The following is a 21,207-nucleotide window of genomic DNA, read 5'->3' as shown; positions in this document are numbered from 1 at the left end:
AAACCCAAACAGTAAGATTGTCCCATGCTATTGATTTGGAAAATGATGGAGCAGAAACACAGGACTGATAATCCAGGTATTGACAACTAAGCTATGGATGAACACTACTGGTGTTTTAAATGGCAAGGGCTGCTTTTGGCAGGGGTCATCCTCCTGCTGACTGGGTGGTTCTTAAAGATAATTTCCTAAGTCTAAGCTCTTGCTGTAACAATGAAGTGAGGCTGTAACTCTCCACAATGAAATCACAACACTCCCCTCCAAACTTGCCAAATGGCTAAAAGGCTTCAAGATCAGAAAATTATAAGGAGCTCAGGATCAAACTGGGCTTATTTTAATCAGCTTTGATAAAGACTTATTCTGTTTTTACACAAAAAAAAACTTTTAAAAAAGTCCAACATCACAACAAAAACACATCTTTCCAAATGGCTAACTCCCAAAAAAATGCAGCCCTAAATGAAGGTCTTTCATATATCCTCCCTCCTTCAATTCCCTGGCTCTTATTTCCAGCAGTGTATTCATCTGTTGCTTCAGCTGCTGCCAGTGGAGCTTCAGGATCCTCTATGTCTCTCCATGTCCCCTTGGCAGGTTTCAGTCCTGCACACAGAGCTGTGGACTCACCACAAAGCTATGGGTCTCTGTACTGCAAAACATCTTGGGCTTTGGCTTTCTCCTATACTACCAATACTGTTCTCCCCAATGCTTTTCCCTAAGTCATTATTCAGTCTTGCATCCTGCAGAATTGGGGCTGTGCTTGGCTACTTGCTTTTTCCTTATCTTCACTGGCTTTCTGTTCACAGATGCTACTACACTAAAACAATACAGCAATGAAGCTTCCCATTCATGTGCTGCCACTGACACAGAATCCTTATTTTCTCTGTATTCCTTTACTTTGTATTAATCTTCTTTATCTGTCATCCAGCCTAGTCTCCTCAGCTTTGTCCCGTCCAATAATTTCCAGATATTTTCTCTTTCATCTCCAACACTTGGGGAAAGTTTTTCTCTATTATTTTATATGCCATCTCAAAAACCTTCTGTTGGTTAATGCTCTTTCTAATCTCTCATGTGTCTCATCTTTTTTTCTGCAAATGTAGTACTTCGTTTTCCTGTAGGATGGATTTGTTTGTTTCAGTTACTCTCACCCAGCATTTTGGATCAAAGAACTATATAATTTAAAATAAGATGTCCTGGCAATGTGAAACAAACCCCACTTGAAGAAGTGCTATCTCAAAATCTCAAGTAGACTAGCAACATCTATTTACAATGGTATTTCCCACTTGTTTAGCCCTTAGAAACCTAAAGATAGATGTGAGGTGCCCAACTGTTGTTTCTCAGACTTGAGCTTCAGTTGATTCCAATCCTGGTTTTGGATGGATAAAATAAAATAAAATAAAATAAAAAAAAAAATAAAAAAAAAAGAATAATAAAAAAAAGCAAATCTTCTGATACTCACAAAATGCAAATCCTAGCAGAACCTCATAAAGGTAATTTTTTTATCACTGTCCCAATCTTAAGGATTTCCTGGGCAGTTTTTATGTGATGCATCATGCCCAGTCAGAAAGTATCCATGCCATCTTATACCTTCCCCTGCACATTATTGCAAGGAAGGCTGATAGGAATGGTTTTGTCAGGAGATAGAAATCTCCAGCAGTCTTTGATCTGGGAGACACAGTCACATCCCATGACTAATCTTTCCATAGGTCACAGGCCAGCTCACCCTTAGACTTATTTGCATTCAGACGCTCTCCAGCAATATCCTGTTTTCTAATTTAGGAAGTACTGATGATTATACATGGGGTTTGGCTCATTGGAATTCTTTCCCTCTCCACTCTCCATTACACTGACAATTCATCTCCATGCATGTGTGAAGGCAGGATGAAAATTTTCCTCTCTTAAAAGAGAGAAAATACCATTGTTTGCACTGATGTCTGCTCCACAAATAACTGTGAGAGAATGTGCCAGGGTTGAATTACCATGCCAGTCCTGGTTGCTCCTTCTCTAGATGTTTTTACCTTACCCTCACACTGGCAGTGTGGTTTTTCCAAACCTACAGCTCACCTTTTCCTCCTGGTTACAGGCCCAGCTGCTATTTCTTCCCTGAGGGGCTTCTTTGCTGCACTCCAACAGTCAGTCCACCACTGCTCTTAGGTCCTTTACACACCCTTAACTTTAGATGCCCCAGATTGCTTTGAGTTCAGTCAAATATTTTCATTTCCCTTTCCATACAGACAGTGTTTTTCCCTTTCCCTTCCAGATTAAATTCTCTCCCACACAGATGATTGTTTTTCCCTCTCCAAAGGTCATCCAGAAGGTGGTTTCATAACCACTTCGACCACTGATGGGCCTTATAGTGCTGTTCTGATTCTCTTGCAGATGAGATGTGGGACAGTAATGTGGAAGACGCCCCAAGTGTAATGTGGGGGTCCCTGGGCTTCCCAGCAAAGTAAAACCCCAAGAGAGGATTGTTTCCAATCTAGCAAGCTGCTATCAGCCTGCATTGCCTGCAGCCCAGCCTGGCTCATCACGCAGCAGCGAGGAACAGCAGCCAGCGTCTGTCTGGTCAGCCTTACATATGAAGGAAAGGAATGCAACCTCCTTCCGCTGCCTTCCACCCCTCACCCGCGCCCCAGCCCATGGTTTCTTGTTTTCATGCACTGCAGTAAATCCCTTTGATCCCGCAAGTGGACTTTGCACGTGCAAGCTGAGTGACCAGCCCACATCTGCCTCTCTGCCTGTGAACCCCACACTGGGAGCTCTTTGTCTGTCGGGGCACTCACACCCGTTTACAGAGCCCACACTGGCAGACTGCTCTTGCACGACACACTAACAAACCACCAGCCAAAGGAAAATATCTTGCAATCATTTCTGACCCTCTGGCTCAGCCACGGACTAAGCCAAGTGGCTACTAGCCATTGGCACTGCTGGGTGCATTCGCAACCCACAGCACATTCAGTTCAGGCATGAAAAAAACAAAGCACCCATGGAGAAAAGGGCTCCTTGTCCCATGCCCTGAAGTCTGCATGGGAAAGCACACAGCCCTGACATTTATAATTCAGTCCCAAATATCCATAGCTACTCCTCTCTGTCCCATATTTTTACCAGAGGCAGGAGATCCCTGTGGGGAGCCCCACTGAAGAGGTCAGTGTGAACCCATTAAATGTCTTGATTGTACCAGCTCTCATTCAAGGCATCCAATGGTCAGTGTGTTTTTAGGGAACCGAGCATGTAAGCAGTGCGACGAGCTCTGAATGACTTTGTGCTCCAGACTCAAATAAGCTGTTTAGGTAAGCCTAAGCTGCCCTTGATTTACTCAGGTTGCTCCCAGGATGTAAATGTTCACAAGTATTTAAACTACCTGCTTTCCACAGACAAAGATGAGAGACAGGTTTCCTGCTCCTAGGTTCTGCATCAAAGATGTGTTTTAACAAGAAGGCTGTATTCAGTCCTCATCACAAAGAGAAACCATGCCTTCTACAAAACTGTGCACAGCTAGGACATGGCAGGGGCAGGGTGGTTTTGCAGCTGTTAGAACAGGAGAGATAATCATTCCAGGTTTGTATTCCCTCTTGTTTTTTGCCTTCCTGCTTTCCTAACAACCTATGCTATCTGCTCAGGACATGGTGAATGGGAACAGAAACACTCCCATAATTCAGGGATGTTTAAACCACTGATGGTTTAACAGGCAAGACCAGAGGAGTACTGATCCCACCAGGTGAAGTGCTGGGAATGGCAGGTCTGGGCTCCGCACCCAGGCAGCTGCAGCCACATCATTTGATAAAGGTCTTCCCTATCTGCCAGCAAAGCAGATGTGCCTTTCTCACCACATCAAGCACTGCTGTGGATGGGAAGGCTCAGCACATCATGGCACCACACAAAATCCAAGGCTATTCAACAGAAAGATCACAGGGCCAGTGAGAAATGTTTCTCTTCATGGATTAATTTTAAAATGTAACATTCCACGTGGTAATGTTAGAGGGGAAAGGTTTTGGCCCCAGAAAATTCAACCAGGCCTAAGGCTGAGTTCAAAAGCATGCAAACTCTTACAAGATTTTGACACCAAAGGGTAAAGATGCAGAGAGATTAACAGTTTTTGCAAGTGCTCCTCGCAACTCCTTGTCCATATCCCATTTGAGTGACAACACCAGAAAAACTTCACAAGTTCACCCTTTCCAGGCTATTGTGTCCTATCCCTGACTAACTTCAGGAAAAGCAGTGTCAGACCCATCACTTTGAGCTTGAGGATGAACATGGGGGTTATATCCGAACAGACAAAATCACTGGGTCAATAGCTCTCACACTCTTCATTTGTGCTTTCATGGAAGCTCCATTGTCTGCTGGAAGGCCTTGGCTGGGATGTCCCACTGGCCAGCTCCAGCAGGGACAAGCCCTCACAGCGGCATTGGTGCTACAAGGAACCAACATTCTGACCGTCTTGATGCTGATTTTAAAATTTCTGTACTACTTTCACTGGCTTTCAAATCACTGAATCACAGGTGAGGTCACTCCTGGCAAGGTGGCTATCCCCAGTAAAAGCACTAGAAAGCCCATATAAAAAGATCAATGCCTTTTATGTCTTACTGTGATTTATACTTCAGACCATGTAACTTTTACAGTGCTGCCCAGTATGTGATGGATGCAGCTCTCTTAACAACCCACATATTTATCTGATTTACTGCAATGGCCCAACGTGTTATTTTCTACCTTGCAAGAACTACCTTGCTTCTAGGAATCTGCCTGCATGATAAGATCGTGAACTAATTGTGCAGTTATTGTAAGAGACCACACATTTTACAGTAAAATTGAGAAAACTGATTACAGCAATCCCTCTGGAAACAAGAATAATCACATGATAAGACAGTGCTAATGGGAATTTATCATCTCTCATCACGTGTGAAGCTTAGAACAAAGCAGCAACGTGTGTGAACTGCATAGCTATTAATGCCAATGAATAGCAGCTGAAAAGCTGCTGGGGACTATGAAGAAATGAGAGGAGGGAACCTGAACAGCCAGCCTAAGCCAATTCAGTATGCTTCAACCAGCTTACACACATACACACATATATATATATATATATATATATATATATATATGCAGCATTTGTAAATGTTACCCAAAATAACAGCCTCACATTTATCCATACATCCTATTCCCTCTCTAACTACACCATTTCATTCAAACTCCATGTCATTCTTTTATTTGTTCTCACTATATTTTAGCACTGGAGAAGTCCAAGATCATGAGTATCTGAAGGGTATGTGTATATGAAGGTAAGGCCTCTGCGTGCCTACACGTCTGCATCTACACACGCTGCCTCATGCACAGATTATTCCTAAACCACATATCTAAAATCTGAAACACATTTCTCTTTCTCCCATACAAAAGGCACCAAAAACCTACCCACGCTATTTTCTATTTGAAGAAAATAACATTTGACTAAACCTTACATTTTTAAAGTCATCTTGGGGAAGTGAGTGCCAAAAACCCAAAGTGACACGCACATAGTTTTAACATGAATGATACATCTACATCTCTTAGGTATCCTAAAATTACTCTGCATCAAGACACATAAGACATATGAAATCCCAACAGGTTAATGGTAGATGGTGAACTCCTCTGTTCTACTGAATAATGGATACATTTGCTGGCCTACCATGTTTTCCACTGCCCTGTTTCATAGACAGAATCTTGGACTTTCAGAAGAGATTTTTGCTTTTTCTAAATGAGAATAAAAGGAGATGGTTACAGGTAGGTGTCAGGAAGACAAGATGAGAGAAGCATCCTACATAAGTACCTGTATGAGTCCTCTGGTGAGCCTTTAAATGGGAGCTCTTTGTATAAACTTTCCGGCACCCATTAAATTGACAGCGATGAACCCTCTTCTTGTTTTCTGGGGATGCTTCTGTCCCTGTACCTCCTTGCTCACTGTCACTTTGCCCGCTTTTTATTGTCCCCGCAGTCGCTGTTGCTACACCCACTTTCACAGAGCTGAGTGAAGTTTTCTTGGCTACCAGTTTCAACGTCACTGTGCCATCCACCGCTGAGAGAGTCTGTGGGGTTTTTACAAGGTGGCGGCTGAGCTCCGGAGAGGAAGGGGGGGTTAATGAGGTCACTGCATTGAGCTGGGCCTGGTTGACGGCTGTGTAGCCTTCTGTGGAAGAGCTGGTGGACTGCGAGCTGAGGCACGTCTCAGACAGCAGTTTGTCACGGGAGAGGATAATGTCCATGTTGGCGCTTTTGTCACATGTATTGGTCTCCACTGGCAAAAGGATGGGGTCCAGCCGTCGTATATTGTCCTCTGCATCTGGGGCTGAGGAGGCATGAAGGAAGCAGTCCAAATCCTCACCAAAGGTCTCAGAGATCTTCCGCGGTTCAGTCTGAAGGTATCGCTCCAACTCCAGGCATGTCTGCAGAAGGGAAAGGGAGAGGGGAGGGAGAGAAACCTCTGTTAGAGAGGTATTACAGCATAGCTGCCACTGAGGGCAGGAGAACATGGTCCAGAGGCATTCCAAGACAGCACTCATCAACACCAACATCTTCTCGTGAGATGGTCACACTTAGGGAGACATGAGGATTTGGCACTTGTTTGAGGCTACTCAGAGATAATCTGCGAAAACCCACATATGGCAGCAAATATTACACTAGAAATGAAGATGCAACAACCAGAAAGCATCCACTACATTTCCATTAGAGTCTGTACAGTACTAGGGCCTTCTCAACTTTAAGTAATCTGTCCGACAATCACTTCCATATGAAACTATCCTAATACACTCATCATTTGGCCACGTACAAACAAAAAGTCACCTCTCCAAATAACTGCTTCCTCTTCCTTCACAAACATTAACTTTCTCTCCAAATTTAACTTGGTGCAGTTGGCTGGGGCCCAATCTTCCTTAAACAGTACAAATCTGAAGCGTGGCTTTTTGAGATAGGAGGAAGAAAAGCTTCCAGTGAGACCACAGCTTGTTTAAAGGGCCTGAGAGAAGGAAAAGTGACAGAAAAAAAGGGATCAGTTTTAGAGGGAGTTTTGGCACATCTGGTCAAATGGAGCTTCCTATATACAGGACACCAGACTTGCACACAAACATACACACACCTCTTTATTAAAAAGTAGGTGAAGTTGCAGTCAAAGAGGCTGCCACATTAAAATGTGCTCCTGCACCTCCGCAGCAGTGATCATCAGCACAAGAATGGGATGAGCCTCCTACATGAATGTACCTTAATATGAAGTGTCCTGAGCTTGCCCAAATAAAGCCTTCAGCTACCAAAGCACTGCCCCAGTGTCCTCCACAGCCAACATTATAAACTTTTATTGTTTATAGAGAACCATTTGCTGTAGTTTCAGGAGCTTTTAATGGAGTTTATTAGCACTGTTTTTCATTTCTTGCAGCTTGAAAGGACAGCTGGTTTAATACCCACTGTGATTTCACAAGGTTTGGAGAAAGAGACATTCTAACTAATACATTTTAGAAACCTCTAAGAACTATTCCTCAGAGAACACTTCTACCAATATTAAGAAGGGGATTTTAGTAAAAATTTTTTAATCTATGGGAGCTGGTGACCCAACTGCATCTCAATCTGGCGAGTCCAGCATCTGATTAAGAAATTAAAGCTTCATATGACCAGAGGGGAGAGAAAGACTTCTGCCTTCTGAGAATAAAGGTCCCACCAACAGGAATGTAAGGAGGCTCCACTCATGGCTCTCTAGGAACTGCCAGGTCATTTGAGATTACTTTCAAAGCTCCCAAGAAGCAGCACTGCTGGTTGCAGATACTGCGTGGTGGGATGACTTTCAAGTTCACAACAAAATCTGCCACACTGTTGTTCCTTTTTTAAATAATTGCTGATTAGAGATCTGAGCTGTAGAAGTGGACAAAAAGCAACAGAACAAAATATATGAAGGTGAGACATGCTATGCTTCAGCATGTATGTTATATTCAGAGGTATGAGACTATCTGCACACAGGCCTGGGAGTGGGACACTTAATTGTACTTGCCTTAAGCAACCTTTCCATTTTCTTTATAAGGTGCATTTTTGGGACTATGAGAAACAGCTTTAGAAGGGAATCTGGTCTCTCCCTAAATAAATCCTAAAGGGTTTTGGGAGAAGCTTTCCAACATGACACACAGTCTTTCAGTAATAACCCCCACCACCAGGAGAGGTAATGCTTTTGCGTTCTCCACATCATGTAATTTGGGCTTTCTGGTCCACTTAGCCTTCATGCAATGGGGCAGAAACAAGTTTAGGGGCCAAATAAAATAAAAGGCTTCCAAAGGAAAGAGCAAGCATAATCACAAATTAGGGGTGGAAAGGTTGGGGACGGGGGAGAGGGAGGGCAGCAGCAGGGAGACAAGGACTCAAGGCCATTAAATCTGATGACAGTGACATGAAATTTCAATTGCAGTGGGATCAGAAAGCTGCATGCCAGCTCTGGGCTGCCCATGGAAGGGAAGCGAGCAGGAGGTGCTGCTCCTTTAAGGCATCACTACCCCATGACAACAATAGTGGGCCTGACAGTTTTTCCAGCTTCACCATTAATTTTCCATAAAGAGCAGTTTCTCGATGAGCCCTTTTCAGGCAAAGCCTGATGCTTCACAAACCTGTAATTATTCCTGGCTCCCCCCTCCCGCAGCCACTGCACCTGTGCCATTTCAAGACACCAGCTGGTCATGTCTTGCCTTCTGCTTCTGAAATCCAAAACCAGTGGATCAAGCCCATCTCCCCATAGAAGGGGGGACAAAAACAACTCAAAGAAACAATGTAATGCAGTCCCTCCCACCCACCCCCCTCAGCCTCTCCACCACATCAATAGCAGGGAAGAGCCTAGCAACGCTGAGCCAGAAAAGCCCTGAACCTAATCTGCATGGCAGACAAAGCCTGGCGAGGGGTTATGGCCACAGCCCTTCGCTTACCTCCCGCCAGGGCCCTACCTGCTGCTGCACTTTTTCTTGGTGGCAGAAACAAAGCATCTTTCCCCATATGCACTTCCCAGCTTATGCCAAGTACCTTATGCGACCTTCTCTCCTTGTGGTCCAAATCTCCCAGGGAGTGGTGAGGAAGGGTTTAGAAACCAGCCTGCTTTCTTCACTCCTTGCCCTGGCATGAAAATTTTTAGGCAAACTAAGCCCACCACCTTGTCTTGAGCTCTGACTTGGAGAAATCAGTCAGGCTGAGACCAACAAGGTCCCCACTCCAGGCTGGTGAACCACCAGGAGGGGCAGGAAAGTTCTCTGGTCTCCATTCCCACAAAGCTATTTGCCACTGAGCACATAAAAAAACTACTGGGGTTATTCTGTTGTTTTGTTTTGGGGTTTGTTTGTGGGAGGAGCAGGATATTGACCACTGTCTACCCTCTAGATATCCCACAGCAGCCTGGTCAGAAAATAGTTCAAGTATATCTCAGACAGGAGTGAGCTGCTCTTGTCATGCTCTTATCAAAGTTCTGATGGACATCCAGCTTCTCACCACTTGTGCAAGACAGGGAGCTTTGTGTAACAGATGGAGTATATCACATGTGACACAAAGTCCCACTACCCTTCACTTGCTACACTGCAGGCAACATGGTGGGTATTAAACTTTCTTATCCAGCGCCAGTACTATACACAGCAGTAAAGACTCTAAAAATTGAAAAGGGAAGAAGAAAATGGCTCCCTTCAGGAGCAAAAGAAGAAGATCCATTAGACTGCTGTTGGCTGTCAAGCCAGTTCCACTGGCTAGGTATAAGAAAGCGTAACCCATTAATTCAACCCATCTGTCCTGATTAATGAGGGCCATTCTCCTTACACCTTGGTCCTCAATTTGACCAGTGAAAAGAAATGATGATTCATGGCAGACAAATAATAGGATGTGACTTTGTGAGACCCTACATACTTGAAGTAAGCCAGTTAGAAAAGGACAACAGTCTGGCACGTGGACAATCCTGTCTGTCAAGGCCTTCCTCTGATTTTTCAGTTTCAGATACAATTGCAAAATTCCCCAGTTCTCCCTTCCCCAGCAGAGGAACATTTCCATCACCTGCAAGAAATGCTGTGTTCACTCCCAGTAACTCAACACATCTCTTTGCTCCCCATATTATTCTATCATCCAAGTCCTCTGGGGCACATGGAGTGGCAGAATACATGTAAACCACACACCATGACACCTCCATGTGCAGTACCAGATCCTTCAGACAGTACAAGACAGCCACTGTAGAGCTGTTCTATGTCTGGTAAGGACCTACTTCTTGTTAGTCCTTTCAGAGTTTGAAGTAGCACTTGTCCAGGAAAATTCAGTGTTCGGTACATTTGTCAACTGAGAAAGGTATGACCTCTAATCTAGCTGGATTCTTACCTCTAAAGCTCATTTACTGAAAGAAAAGATTATTTATGAAACACATTGAGTATGCTCACCACTATGAAATCAAACACAAGGAAAATCCAACATGTGCCTCTGACAGCAGAGATGTGATACTTTCTGTATCATTTTCAGCAGAGCTTAGTACTCATCTAACTCTACAGCCAGCAGAAATCAAGACAGTTTTGCCACTAACTGCAACAACAAGACAAACCTCAGACTCTGCAATCCCCACCTAGATCCGCAGATACTTGATTTGGTTCAGGGTCTATATTTTAAGGTGTCTATCAGCTATCCAGGTTAAAGTTGACCCAAAACATTCAAAATCCAGACATGAAGGAGCTGGAGTCACCACTCATGATCCTGATGTTTGACTTCATCCCTCTCCCAGAGAGGAATCAGGAGGAAGGTTCTAGCTGGAACCACCACCATCATCAATGTGCCAAGCCTCAAAGCAGTGTATCTCCCCTTTAGAGAATGACAGGGGAAAGACATGCCCAAAGGCCAGGAGCCTTTGCAGGGACACAAGTTTGCTATCTAGGCTCAGGTTCAGACAGCTCTGGAAAACCTAATTCTACCTGATGAACCAAAATATAATCCTAGTTCTCAGGGTATAAATCTAAACTTGCTCCAATGAAATGCAAAGATCTAGTTTTGGTTGACAGCCATGTTATGTACTGGAATTTCACCCATACATACAGACTTTTGAAAAATAACAGATCACTTGAGAAGCACCTGCCCATGTTGTGAAGTCTTTAAGGCAATTAAACTTCTGGATGCTTTGCACAGGTAAATACAGGACAATATTGCCTGGAACAGTAAGGTTCTGCCATGGGTAAAAAAAAAACCCAAACACTTATAATAATTTGAGGACAGAACAGCAGGGAAGGCACTTTATCAATATATTCATTGGCTTCCTCTGCTTTATTGATGCTGAAGTATTTTATAATATCTTGATTCTGAATTTTTCTAGCAGATCATAAGAAGTTCTTATCTGGAAGTGCTAGTTACTTCTAAGTGCCATTTTACTGCAGATATAATTGGACATCAAGCACTGAACTTGGAAGTTATCCAAAACCTAATTAGGAAGTTGGATACTTAGATCAGGCTGTGACAGAAAATGAAAATGTTGAATGTGGCTGACAAGCAGGTCTGATCTACCAGGTCTGTTTACAATACTTGAAAGGATTCTCTTTGTAATTTACACAAGCAAAGCAGAATTACACATGCAATAGTGAAGGCTAAATTTCAGCTTCCATCATGACCCCATTGCTTTCCACTGGCATGTAAAAAAAGGGCCTCATCTCTAAAAAACAGTGAAAATCTCAAGGCTGCATTGGAGGAGAAACTGTCTTCAACTGAAGACAACCCAAAACAATAACAGTAAGGTCAGTGTTGTCGCCATTCACTCACACTCAGCCAACAGTGGCACCAAGTTCAGTGCTCAGTATCAGTGTTTCATTGTGCAGCAGAACAGCAAAAGCTCTGAGCGACACTGACACTAGCATTGCTGATACCACAGACAGAAATTGAACTGGATGTCGTGGGGCAGCCCTGAAGTTAAGAGCAATATGAGATTCAAAACTTACATGCCTCCCCTGAAATGCCATGCTATTTTTTTATCCTTAACCCTAAAACAAGATTTGAACGATGGATCTTCTTCCCACTGCCAAAAGCCTTCATTACTTCCTGAACAACAACAACAAAGCCCAATACTCTTGCCCATCTATTCCAAGATTGTCATCTGTTCCCACCCAGCTGCCAAAACCTCCAGCTTTTCCTCTTGGCAACTTTTACTGGGCAGTTGCTAGTCATGAAAAAGCTGCAGCACATCAGAAGCTTAACATTTGGGACAGAATAAAATAAACAGAGTTTTAGTATTAAAATAAGTAGTTTTGCAAAATACACTTGGGAAAAATGGAAAACTGCAGCCTGAAATGAACATATATAAGAAAAAGCTTCAGGCAATAACAAATAATTTCTATTGCAAAGGTTTTAAGACAAAACTAGTCACCTGACAGCACATGTTGCCTATGTGTTATATAGTTCATTGGGAAAAAGAGAGCTAAAAACACTTTTCACATACAACAATAAGATACTTATTGACAGCTAACTTGCAGTAAACATTTGTAGGCATGTTCCTAATCCCTTGTATATACAATGGAAATGAAGTTTGCATGCTCAACAAACAGGCTTTTGCCAAGTGCAAAAAGCAGAGACAGGCACATCTGGCAAAGAATAATCATATGATATGCAAAGATTTGTTTTCCTGTGGTAACTGAGGCATCAGGCCAGTCCTCCCTAACACCATCTGAATGGGTCACACCAGCCACCAATCTCAAATGGACAAGTCTATTAATTCTTGACTCCCCTACACAGGATGAAAGTCTCTGTTTGCTAATTTCTTCAATACAATAATGGCCTGTGCCCATTTTCCCTCTTGGTCTCAGCCCAAAGAATGAACTGTTAAGGAAGTGTATTTAGCCAAACCAGCCCATTCACTGTTATTCATGCACAACAGCACTCTCAATAAACTCTCCTACCATGATTCAGATGGCTTTCTCCCTGGATCTTCTCTTACACTTCTTCAGAGTGTTAGAAATGCTAAAATCAGAAGCCTCAACTGCATTCAGCAAAGATAATTTTAAAGTAAAAATGTGAATATAAAGAACAGAATCACTACTTCCATATAAACATGATTCATTTTCCTGTAGCTCGGGGGTACGATGTAACCAGGGTTATCAAAGATTTTAATCAGACTCTAAAGATCAAAAGATCAAAATCAACTTTACCATAAATTACCAATTTTCCCCAGCAGAAATGGTGGTAACGAATGTCTCAAATAGGAAAAAAGTCTGAACCTGTAAGTCTAACCAAGGAGTTTAAATAAGGCTTTGTTCCCTAACTTGGTGATAATGAAATACATCTTTATCTAACAAATATTCTTTCGAACGGATAAGCCAATTTTTTTCCCCTAAAAATCTGTGGTATTTGGGCCTTAAGCATAGAGAATGTCAGTGCACTGGTTATGAGATACCAAACAAAGGGCTGCAGCTAAGCGTGGCTGAATTTGATAGGCATCTAGATAGAAAGAAAAAAAAAGGATGAAAGAAATCTGCAAACACTGAACCAGGGCTTTGGAGGGCTTTTGTTATTTTTTGACCGTTTAATAAAGACAGAAAAAATATCTGCGACCAGTCACAACAACAAAAAATAGCATCAATGTCAGCAAAGGATTAAGGATAGCCAAATCAAGAATTCAAAAGTGCAAGCAGTCCATTGTGCTAGTATCAAAATATAATAAAAGCCATGTGTGCTTGTACACCACTACATACCCTGCATGCTGCCATACAGTCAAGACAGCAAGTAGCCACACAAAGACCATTTGAAAAATTATATATAAAGTAAGAGTGCTTCAAAATGTTTCTGAAGAGAGCATTTATTTATATAACAACCTTGGATGGCTTTGAGTGAGCTGGCTAGTGGCCCTCACTGCAAACTTTTCTCCAAACTTCATCAGGCCTGCATTTAACCTGTTGTTGCCCAGTTTGGAAGCAGCTTTGGTTTTGCTTTATAAACAGCAAAAAAGCACAATTAGCTCCTTGAATTGTCAGTCCTAGCTCCCACTGAAATCAAAGGATCAGGTTCAAAGCATGCCCCAGAGCATGGTAAACTTTTCAGAGGAAATGGGTACGCAAGAACAAATGCTGACGACTGTGGAATGTACAAAGCAGAGCAATATTTTAGGTCTGAATCTTCAATTAAGATTCATCCTTAGAAAGTATTGCAGGGGTGGGGGGGTTACATAGCAGAATTGGATCTCTTATAATTACTCTGGTTAGGTTCATGAATGAAAAAATGTATTCTTTAGAGACATTTTATTAAGATCCAGAGCTATCTGAACATTTCTTACTCAACAGCTGACACAAACATACACAGCAGTTGTGTTTGCGCACTCTCAGGCAGCAGCGCATTCATAAGCACAGTCTGTCACAATTAGCTTATTAAACCAAACCTGGAGATGTGATCAATACACTCAATATATGGAACGCTTCGTAAGAGTCCTGGATTGTGAGTCATCTCATCTGCTCTAACCTAAAAACATATTAAACTAGAGGATGCATAACACTGAATTCCTAACTCAAAATGTGCAGTTCCTCATCCTGACTTTGCATGATCAACATTTTTGTGCTGGGACTACAGTGTCTACCCTGCACATGACGCCCATTCATTATCACATCTCAGGGCTCAAAAAATCTTTTGTATGTTCCCTTTTGTATTATTTTTGGCTGTGGGGAGGAAGAGGTGGGGACCTGTCTGGGAAACAGGAAGCAGGAGGGGAATGTGTTGTAGAATAAGGGCAGAACAAAAAAGAGTAAAAGAGCATTTATACAATTTCTAAACGATTATAAACATATAGGACCAAAGCCTGCCTCCAGCCATGTGGGGGGCAGTGGGCTGTTTGGCTGAAGTTTAGACTTTATTTGGAGCACAGCAACTGTCCAAGTGCATTTACAAAAAGCCATTTGCTGCTTTTTTTCTTTGATTTCTTTTTAATCATTTGGGCAATTTGTTATCTTACAAGAGCAAGAAGATGCATGTGCTACTGTGATAAATATGCCAATCTGGGCAAGGAAAAGAGAAGACAACAGGCTTGAGTTTTGCTGTTGCACCAAGAAAAAAAAATCTAGAAACAAAGTGATGGGAAGCACAACCAGATTCTCAGTTGGGGTAAATCAGCACAGAGCAGCCCTGATTTCATGGTTCCTGTTTACATCAGCTGGGGACCTTGCCAACACTCAAAATCCATGAAATGCTGCTCTTGATTAGCACCACTTAACTCTGCGGCTTACATTAAACGGAATTCAACATGTTTTTTGATGGCTGGAGATGGTTATTTTCTATTTCAAATCTCGTCTACTTTATTAGGGACAGTGTGACCTAAATGGGAAAATAGGAAGAATTTAAAAACAACTCTCAGACATCCTGATGCTTAGATTTGTTTCTTTTCTCTATCTCTCTTTTATTAAAGTTTGGGTCATCTATATGAGGTATTCACAAAGTTGATTCTGCCACTTCTAGGCTGGAGTTTCCATCATCTGTGCACAGAAACAACATCTTCCGTGCTTGAATGTCCCATTGCAAGTAAATGTGCATCTCCGTTTAAAGCCAGGTGCCTTCCAAAGGATGCTATGTTACAGTCAAAGGTGTTTTTCCATTGCTCTTCATTTCTACACTGTTCTGCCAAGGCTCTTGTTCCAAAACCCTTAGCCACCAGGGATTTTGATCAGCCTCAAAATCTCACAGGCAGTGGACTCAGGCTGTTACACACCCTGATAAAAGCAGCATGGTCCTCTTTAACAGCAATCTGTGAGAGCACATTGGTTAAGAGCCTGCCAGTATTGGCTCAAATGCTCAGCAGCATCTGAGATCTGTATCCTCAAAATGCATTAGATAAAAAAAAAGAGAGGAGATCTGGCACAGCTTTTTGTGGATATCATTAGCAGCACAAGGTGCGCTGTCAGAACTGGACAAAGCACTGCTCACTCCCTGTGAGAGGATCACAGATCAGCCTCATGTCAGCTCCCAGCAGGCCGTACAGTACTGACTGCACATGGCATGGGAAGCCAGGAGATCCTGTTAAGAGCCCTGCCATTTGTTGACTTGAGAAAGCTCAGCAGGTCAGACCCTAGCTGCTCAGAGTCAGCACACCTCTGTGAGCCAATTGACACAACCACAGCTCGCACACTGGCTCACTTTCTTCAGTCTGTTGACTGTGGACACCCACCCCGTTGTTATGATTTTAATATGCTGCAATATGAAAGTGCTATTTCAGGACAAAGTTATTAATAGCAAAGCAGCCAGAAAATAGTCTAGAAGGAATGCAATATTTTGGCATTCCTGGAAGATAGGATGACTTCCCAGCATCCAAGAAACCACCAGGGTTAATTCAAGACGTTTCTATGCACAAGCCTGTATTTTGTCACTATATGATAAGCCATTGTGACATAATTTCATAAGACCTGCATACTGCAGCAGTCCACAGAGACTACAATGCAGAGATACCCAAAAGGTGGTATTTTGTTACCCTAAGTAGGCTGTTGAAAAGCAGAGGCTGAGTGCTGTGACAAAGCATCAGAAGTAACAGGTTAGGAGAAGGTCTACACTTCCTGAAAGACAAGGATGGGACAGAAACTGTTTAAGCCCTTCTTAGAAACCTGTCTGCCTCCAGGACCTCAGAGAGGCTCTAATTTTCAAGCTCTCTTTTCCTATCAACTGTCCCCTTCTTTATTCACACTGCATTTCCTCAGCAACACTCTTTACGTGGGCAGGAGCTTCATAGTCAAGGCAAGTCATTGTCCCTTCTCAGGTTCTCTTTTAAACCTTCCGTTTCTCCTAGCAAAATATCCTTGGAAATGTATTGGAGAATACTGTGAAAAACACCAGACCCTGACTCATTTGTGTTGGCACCTTTCCCCCTAAAATTAATTGGAAGGGTTCCCAAATTAATTCCAGGTGCATCAGTGAGCACAACACTCAGCACCAACTTGCAGAGGTGATACCGTAGGAAGGCATCTCTCCACTGGCAAGGCTCTTGGCATCCCTTCTGCCTGTACTCACACTGCTGAAAGGCTCTCTGTGAGGCTTTCAGCTTTCCAGCCCCATCCTTAAGTATCCTCCTTGAGCAAACCTAATGAAACTCAACATTTCATCTTTCCCTAAGAGGAAAAGGCCCAAATGATGATGCCAGGAATTGGAAGATGTCATGTTCACAGCACTACAGCATTACCCACTAAGCCACGACAAAAAGCTCCAGTTCAGTACTGAAAATGCATTGCAGAGAACTGCAGTCCCCCACCATGCTCCAAAAAGAAAACAAAACCCACTTACCAACAAAGAAAAGAGGAAACATATTGTAGTCATTATAAGCCCAGCAGTGGACATGTTATCTGGCATATTTCCAACTCAGATATTTTAAAAATGTAGCTAGTTTACCTTAAGTATCCTATTTTCCCCAGTTTCCCTTTTCCATACAGCATCTCCCAAGATAAGCCTGACTTTATGGGTTGGCTTTATATCACTCCTTCCCTCTATTGTCTTTCTGAGATGTGATGGAAGTCTCCAATGTCATGGCTTGGAAGACTACGGCCAGATTCCTTGGCATGGCTTGCAGGAAGGGGATGGGTGGGAAGTAAGGAAGGACAGCCTCTCCAACTACAGGACAGGGGTCCTCTCATGGTACAGCCAATCCTTCCTGGCATTTTGTTTATCATTAACACTGTTTAACTAAAGCTGGTTTTTAGTAGCCTTCAAAGGTGGGGTCTGCAGCCAGCTCTTGTCATCCCAAACACTGCAGATCTCTGTCACCATGCTTTGGTACAATCCCTGCAACTGCAAACATAAACATTATGTTCCTCCAAGTACAAATTACAGCTTTCAGGAATTGCAATTTTATTTTGGTTATAAACATACAAAGGTAGCCTTTATGGCAGCCACAGGCTGAGTCTTTGCTTCGCAAGGACATTCCTGTGAGTACTCTGCTGCTTCACCTCCAGCCAGCTCTCCTTCCCAAGTGCTTAGCTTCCCAAGCAGTTGCACCTCCCAAGCAGCTGCACGGCATCAGCTCAAGGGAAAGCCCTAATGCCTTGTGGTGGCCTAGGCTCCTGGATGGGTCTGCTTCAGATCCTGCAGTCCAGGAACTGGGACTCAGAGAGGGACCCTCACACACTCAAACTGTGTTTCTTTAGCTATAGTCAGCACTACTGGCAGCCTGTGCATCCAGGATAATTTTCCTGGCATGACTTGTGACCTGGTTGTCACTCTTGAGCCCCAGCAGGATACCTCGCAGCAATTCTGATCATGTGGGCCCTATTCAGAGCACCTCCAAGGTGCTCTGACCATCACCACAGCAAGCTTCAAGGGATTTCCTCTGTTTCAAGTGCCTCTAACCCTTCCCTGCTCTGCAGATGTCCCATCACTACCCAGCACCACGCTCCTGACACCTGTCAAAGAAGCATGATATCAAATTGCTCCTCCAAGCCCCCGAGTACCCCTAGGCATTTTAGTCCTCCTGTCAAGCTTGCTAATGTGTCCCTTCTCTGCCACAAGTAATGATGCATTCCTGGAAGCAAAAACTGCATTAAAAGTCCTCTTTACATGTGAGCTAAGAGCTTTCTATGCCTCATACCATTTTTACTCATAAATATAATATCAAGGTGATAGTGTTCTCAGACTACTCAGAGTGTTCTGTAAGTAAAACCTACAATTGGCAATTTATCAGATGGAAAAATAAAAGCCACATTTGGTTTCTCCCTACACTTAAAAATGACCACGTGCAGTCTCTGAAGCAGTCTGATCTTTTTAACAAGGTCATGAATATCAGCTAAGGGCACAGGAGGAAAAATAAAACCATCCTGCACATGTTTTCCCTTCTGTGCTGCTTTCTTACAGAGGTTGTTCTCACTTTCTAAGCAAAGAGGAAGCCTCTCCTGTTCCTGGCACCCTGTGTTTATCCACATTCCAGCAACCAGTGGCTGCTCCTCCAGGTGCTCTCCAAGGGCAAACAACTGGATCTTGCCATAATGCAATTTTGAACTTGAGCCACATCCAGCTGTGAGTGGGAGTGAGGTGGGAGCCCTGTGAGAAGCAGTGATAGAGGCAGTGGATGACGGGACACCATGAAATCTTTTGAAAATGTTGCTCCTGCAGGCTTAGACAACAAGCACAGCACACCCTTTGCCTAGTGAAAGGCTTGGAAAATGCACTTTAGGAGGCACAGCCTTAGGAGTCAGAATAAATCCTCCGAGATGTCCCTGGTGAGAAAGCAGCCCAATTTGATCAATACAGCAGCATTATTAACACTGCACTGCCTTACATGAGGATAGTCATATGTTCTTGCCTCTGCTGAGAGTGGGGGAAGGGGTGAAAACTCCTACAACAATTCACAGGGGAAACGTCTCTCAAAATCATTAAGCCTGCACAAAGAATCTCTTACCCATTTTCATGGAAGCTGCTTTTTTGGGAGCTGCTTTTTTAGCTTTTCTGCTTCACTAGTATTGATCAAGCTCGGGTGGAATCCTAGAAATAGTATGTGCTTTATGGGTTCCTTAAAAATAAATTTTGTTTTTAACAACTTAGGATCTCTATCTTCAGGCTTTTGTTTCTGCAGCCATGAATACCCTCCATTGTGGGGGCTGGGTATAGACACAAATGTAGGTGGTTAACAACAGAGGCAGGACTTAATGGTTAGCAATTTTTTCAAAAATATTATGAGAATTAGCAATTAAGCACATTTGGATTCAAACAGAAATATTAGTAGCAAAAAGGCATATCTCTCTATATAGATACATACATATATCTTGCTGCTGCTCCTGAGCCCCAGCCAGAATCATGGCCTGTGTTTGGCTCTTGACAAACACATTTACAGACAGGCCTGGTAATTCAGGAATGGCAAGAGAATGGGAAGGTGAAGAAAAACAATCCTAGCCTATCACCTGCTTAACCACAGCCAACAAATCTGAGAATCTGTAAAAACTAGGTCCTGTGTGTGCCTGGTGACAAATTTGCAGAAAGCTAGAGAGGTATCACCCCTATATGCCAGGTAACTCAGATTGGGAGAAAATATATCAGAGAAGCTAAAGACTAAGTGTTAGTAATGGCATGGGAGGAACAACTGACTAATAATAAACAAAAGATTGGCAAATAGCCCTTAAAATCACAAGAAAGACCTTCTTACCTACAAGAAGGTGAGACAGGTCTCACCCACTGCCGGAAAAAAAACCCCTACCACAGAAATGGTGCATCTGCATCAGCCACATTTCTCTAGCACTCATATGGGACAACACATCATCAAAACCAGAAAACGACAGACTCACTCCCTCTTCACTGGGAAGAAAACCTGCTGTTCTTTCCCTCTGCCACCTCTCCACCAAAAAACACTGAGACCATCAAGTCCAAACCATATACCAAGAAGGTTAAAAATGCTGAGTTTGAGCACACCAGCCCACCTCCACATTGTGTCTGGTAAGCTTTTCTCACCAGAGAAGTGTGGTGCTGCTTCAGAGCTGCTGGCACAAAGTTCTTCCAGAAAGGGGTGCTGCAGAAGTGTCTAGACAGACTAAAATTAAAAAGAACAAATTATATGACACTGCCCACTGTCTGCACAGCAGGGCCAGATTCTCAGAAGGAAGAGTAAATAGCTGGGGCCATAATCGTAGCTAGTGGAGTCATCTTAATTTACATTGAGCAAGGATCTGGCCCAGAAAAATACTCCTGTAAACTCTGCAGCCAAAAATTCCTCTGCTAGACCACATTCCACCAGTCAAACTGCCAGGGAAGACAATTACAGAAATAATTTAATTAAAATGGAGATCAGGGAGCTGGTATCGTTTTCAAGCTCTGCTCTTGACTTCCTCTCTCCAGCAACTGAGAGCTTGGGTGTCCCAGTTTCCCAGCCTATAAAATCGGCATGCTACAGATTCTCTGCTTTCTGAGGACAATGGCTGTGAAGCATCCTATCTGTTCAAAGCCCAACCATCAAATCAAACAGATATCTGAATGCTCTAAACCTCCGTATCTTGGATGAAAGGGCATGTATTTTTCTCTGCTGAAACAGCTCTGTCGTTGATCTTGGAAAATTTGATCTTCAAAAAGGCAACTTGCAAGTTTTGCTTCCAAGACTAGGTGTCAGGTTCTCCGACTTATTGGGGTACTGCTAAGGATTTTTGCTGCTACAGACTGCTCAAACTTGCCAGCACAGTTCTGGTACTGAAGTAAGAGTTAGGCAGAGAGAACTGCTTTTCCACTATTTTGTCATTCACATTTTATTTCTGAACTTCAACCTCTGTTCTGATTAGCATCAGAGAGAACAGTGAATTTTCT

The 21,207-nt window shown here is 43.0% G+C and overlaps 1 protein-coding gene across 6 annotated transcripts in view; it reads right to left on the bottom strand.

Moving 5' to 3' along the window:
* The window catches only part of KLF7 (KLF transcription factor 7), a 63,915-nt gene that overhangs the window by 26,816 nt on the left and 15,892 nt on the right, over positions 1–21,207 (bottom strand). For all 6 annotated transcript variants that reach the window (XR_015289159.1, XR_015289158.1, XR_015289160.1 and 3 more), the window contains one exon: positions 5,789–6,401. Coding sequence is in view for 3 of the 6 variants with exons in the window: in XM_086897340.1 (XP_086753466.1) it covers positions 5,789–6,401 (613 nt within the window). In the remaining 3 variants the exon portion in view is untranslated. The remainder of the gene's footprint in view (positions 1–5,788; positions 6,402–21,207) is intronic.

This window comes from Cyanistes caeruleus, chromosome 7 (assembly GCF_971803275.1).
Source record: "Cyanistes caeruleus chromosome 7, bCyaCae1.hap1.1, whole genome shotgun sequence".
In the NCBI taxonomy this organism is placed as follows: Eukaryota; Metazoa; Chordata; class Aves; order Passeriformes; family Paridae; genus Cyanistes; species Cyanistes caeruleus.
This window is presented reverse-complemented; position numbering and strand designations above follow the sequence as displayed.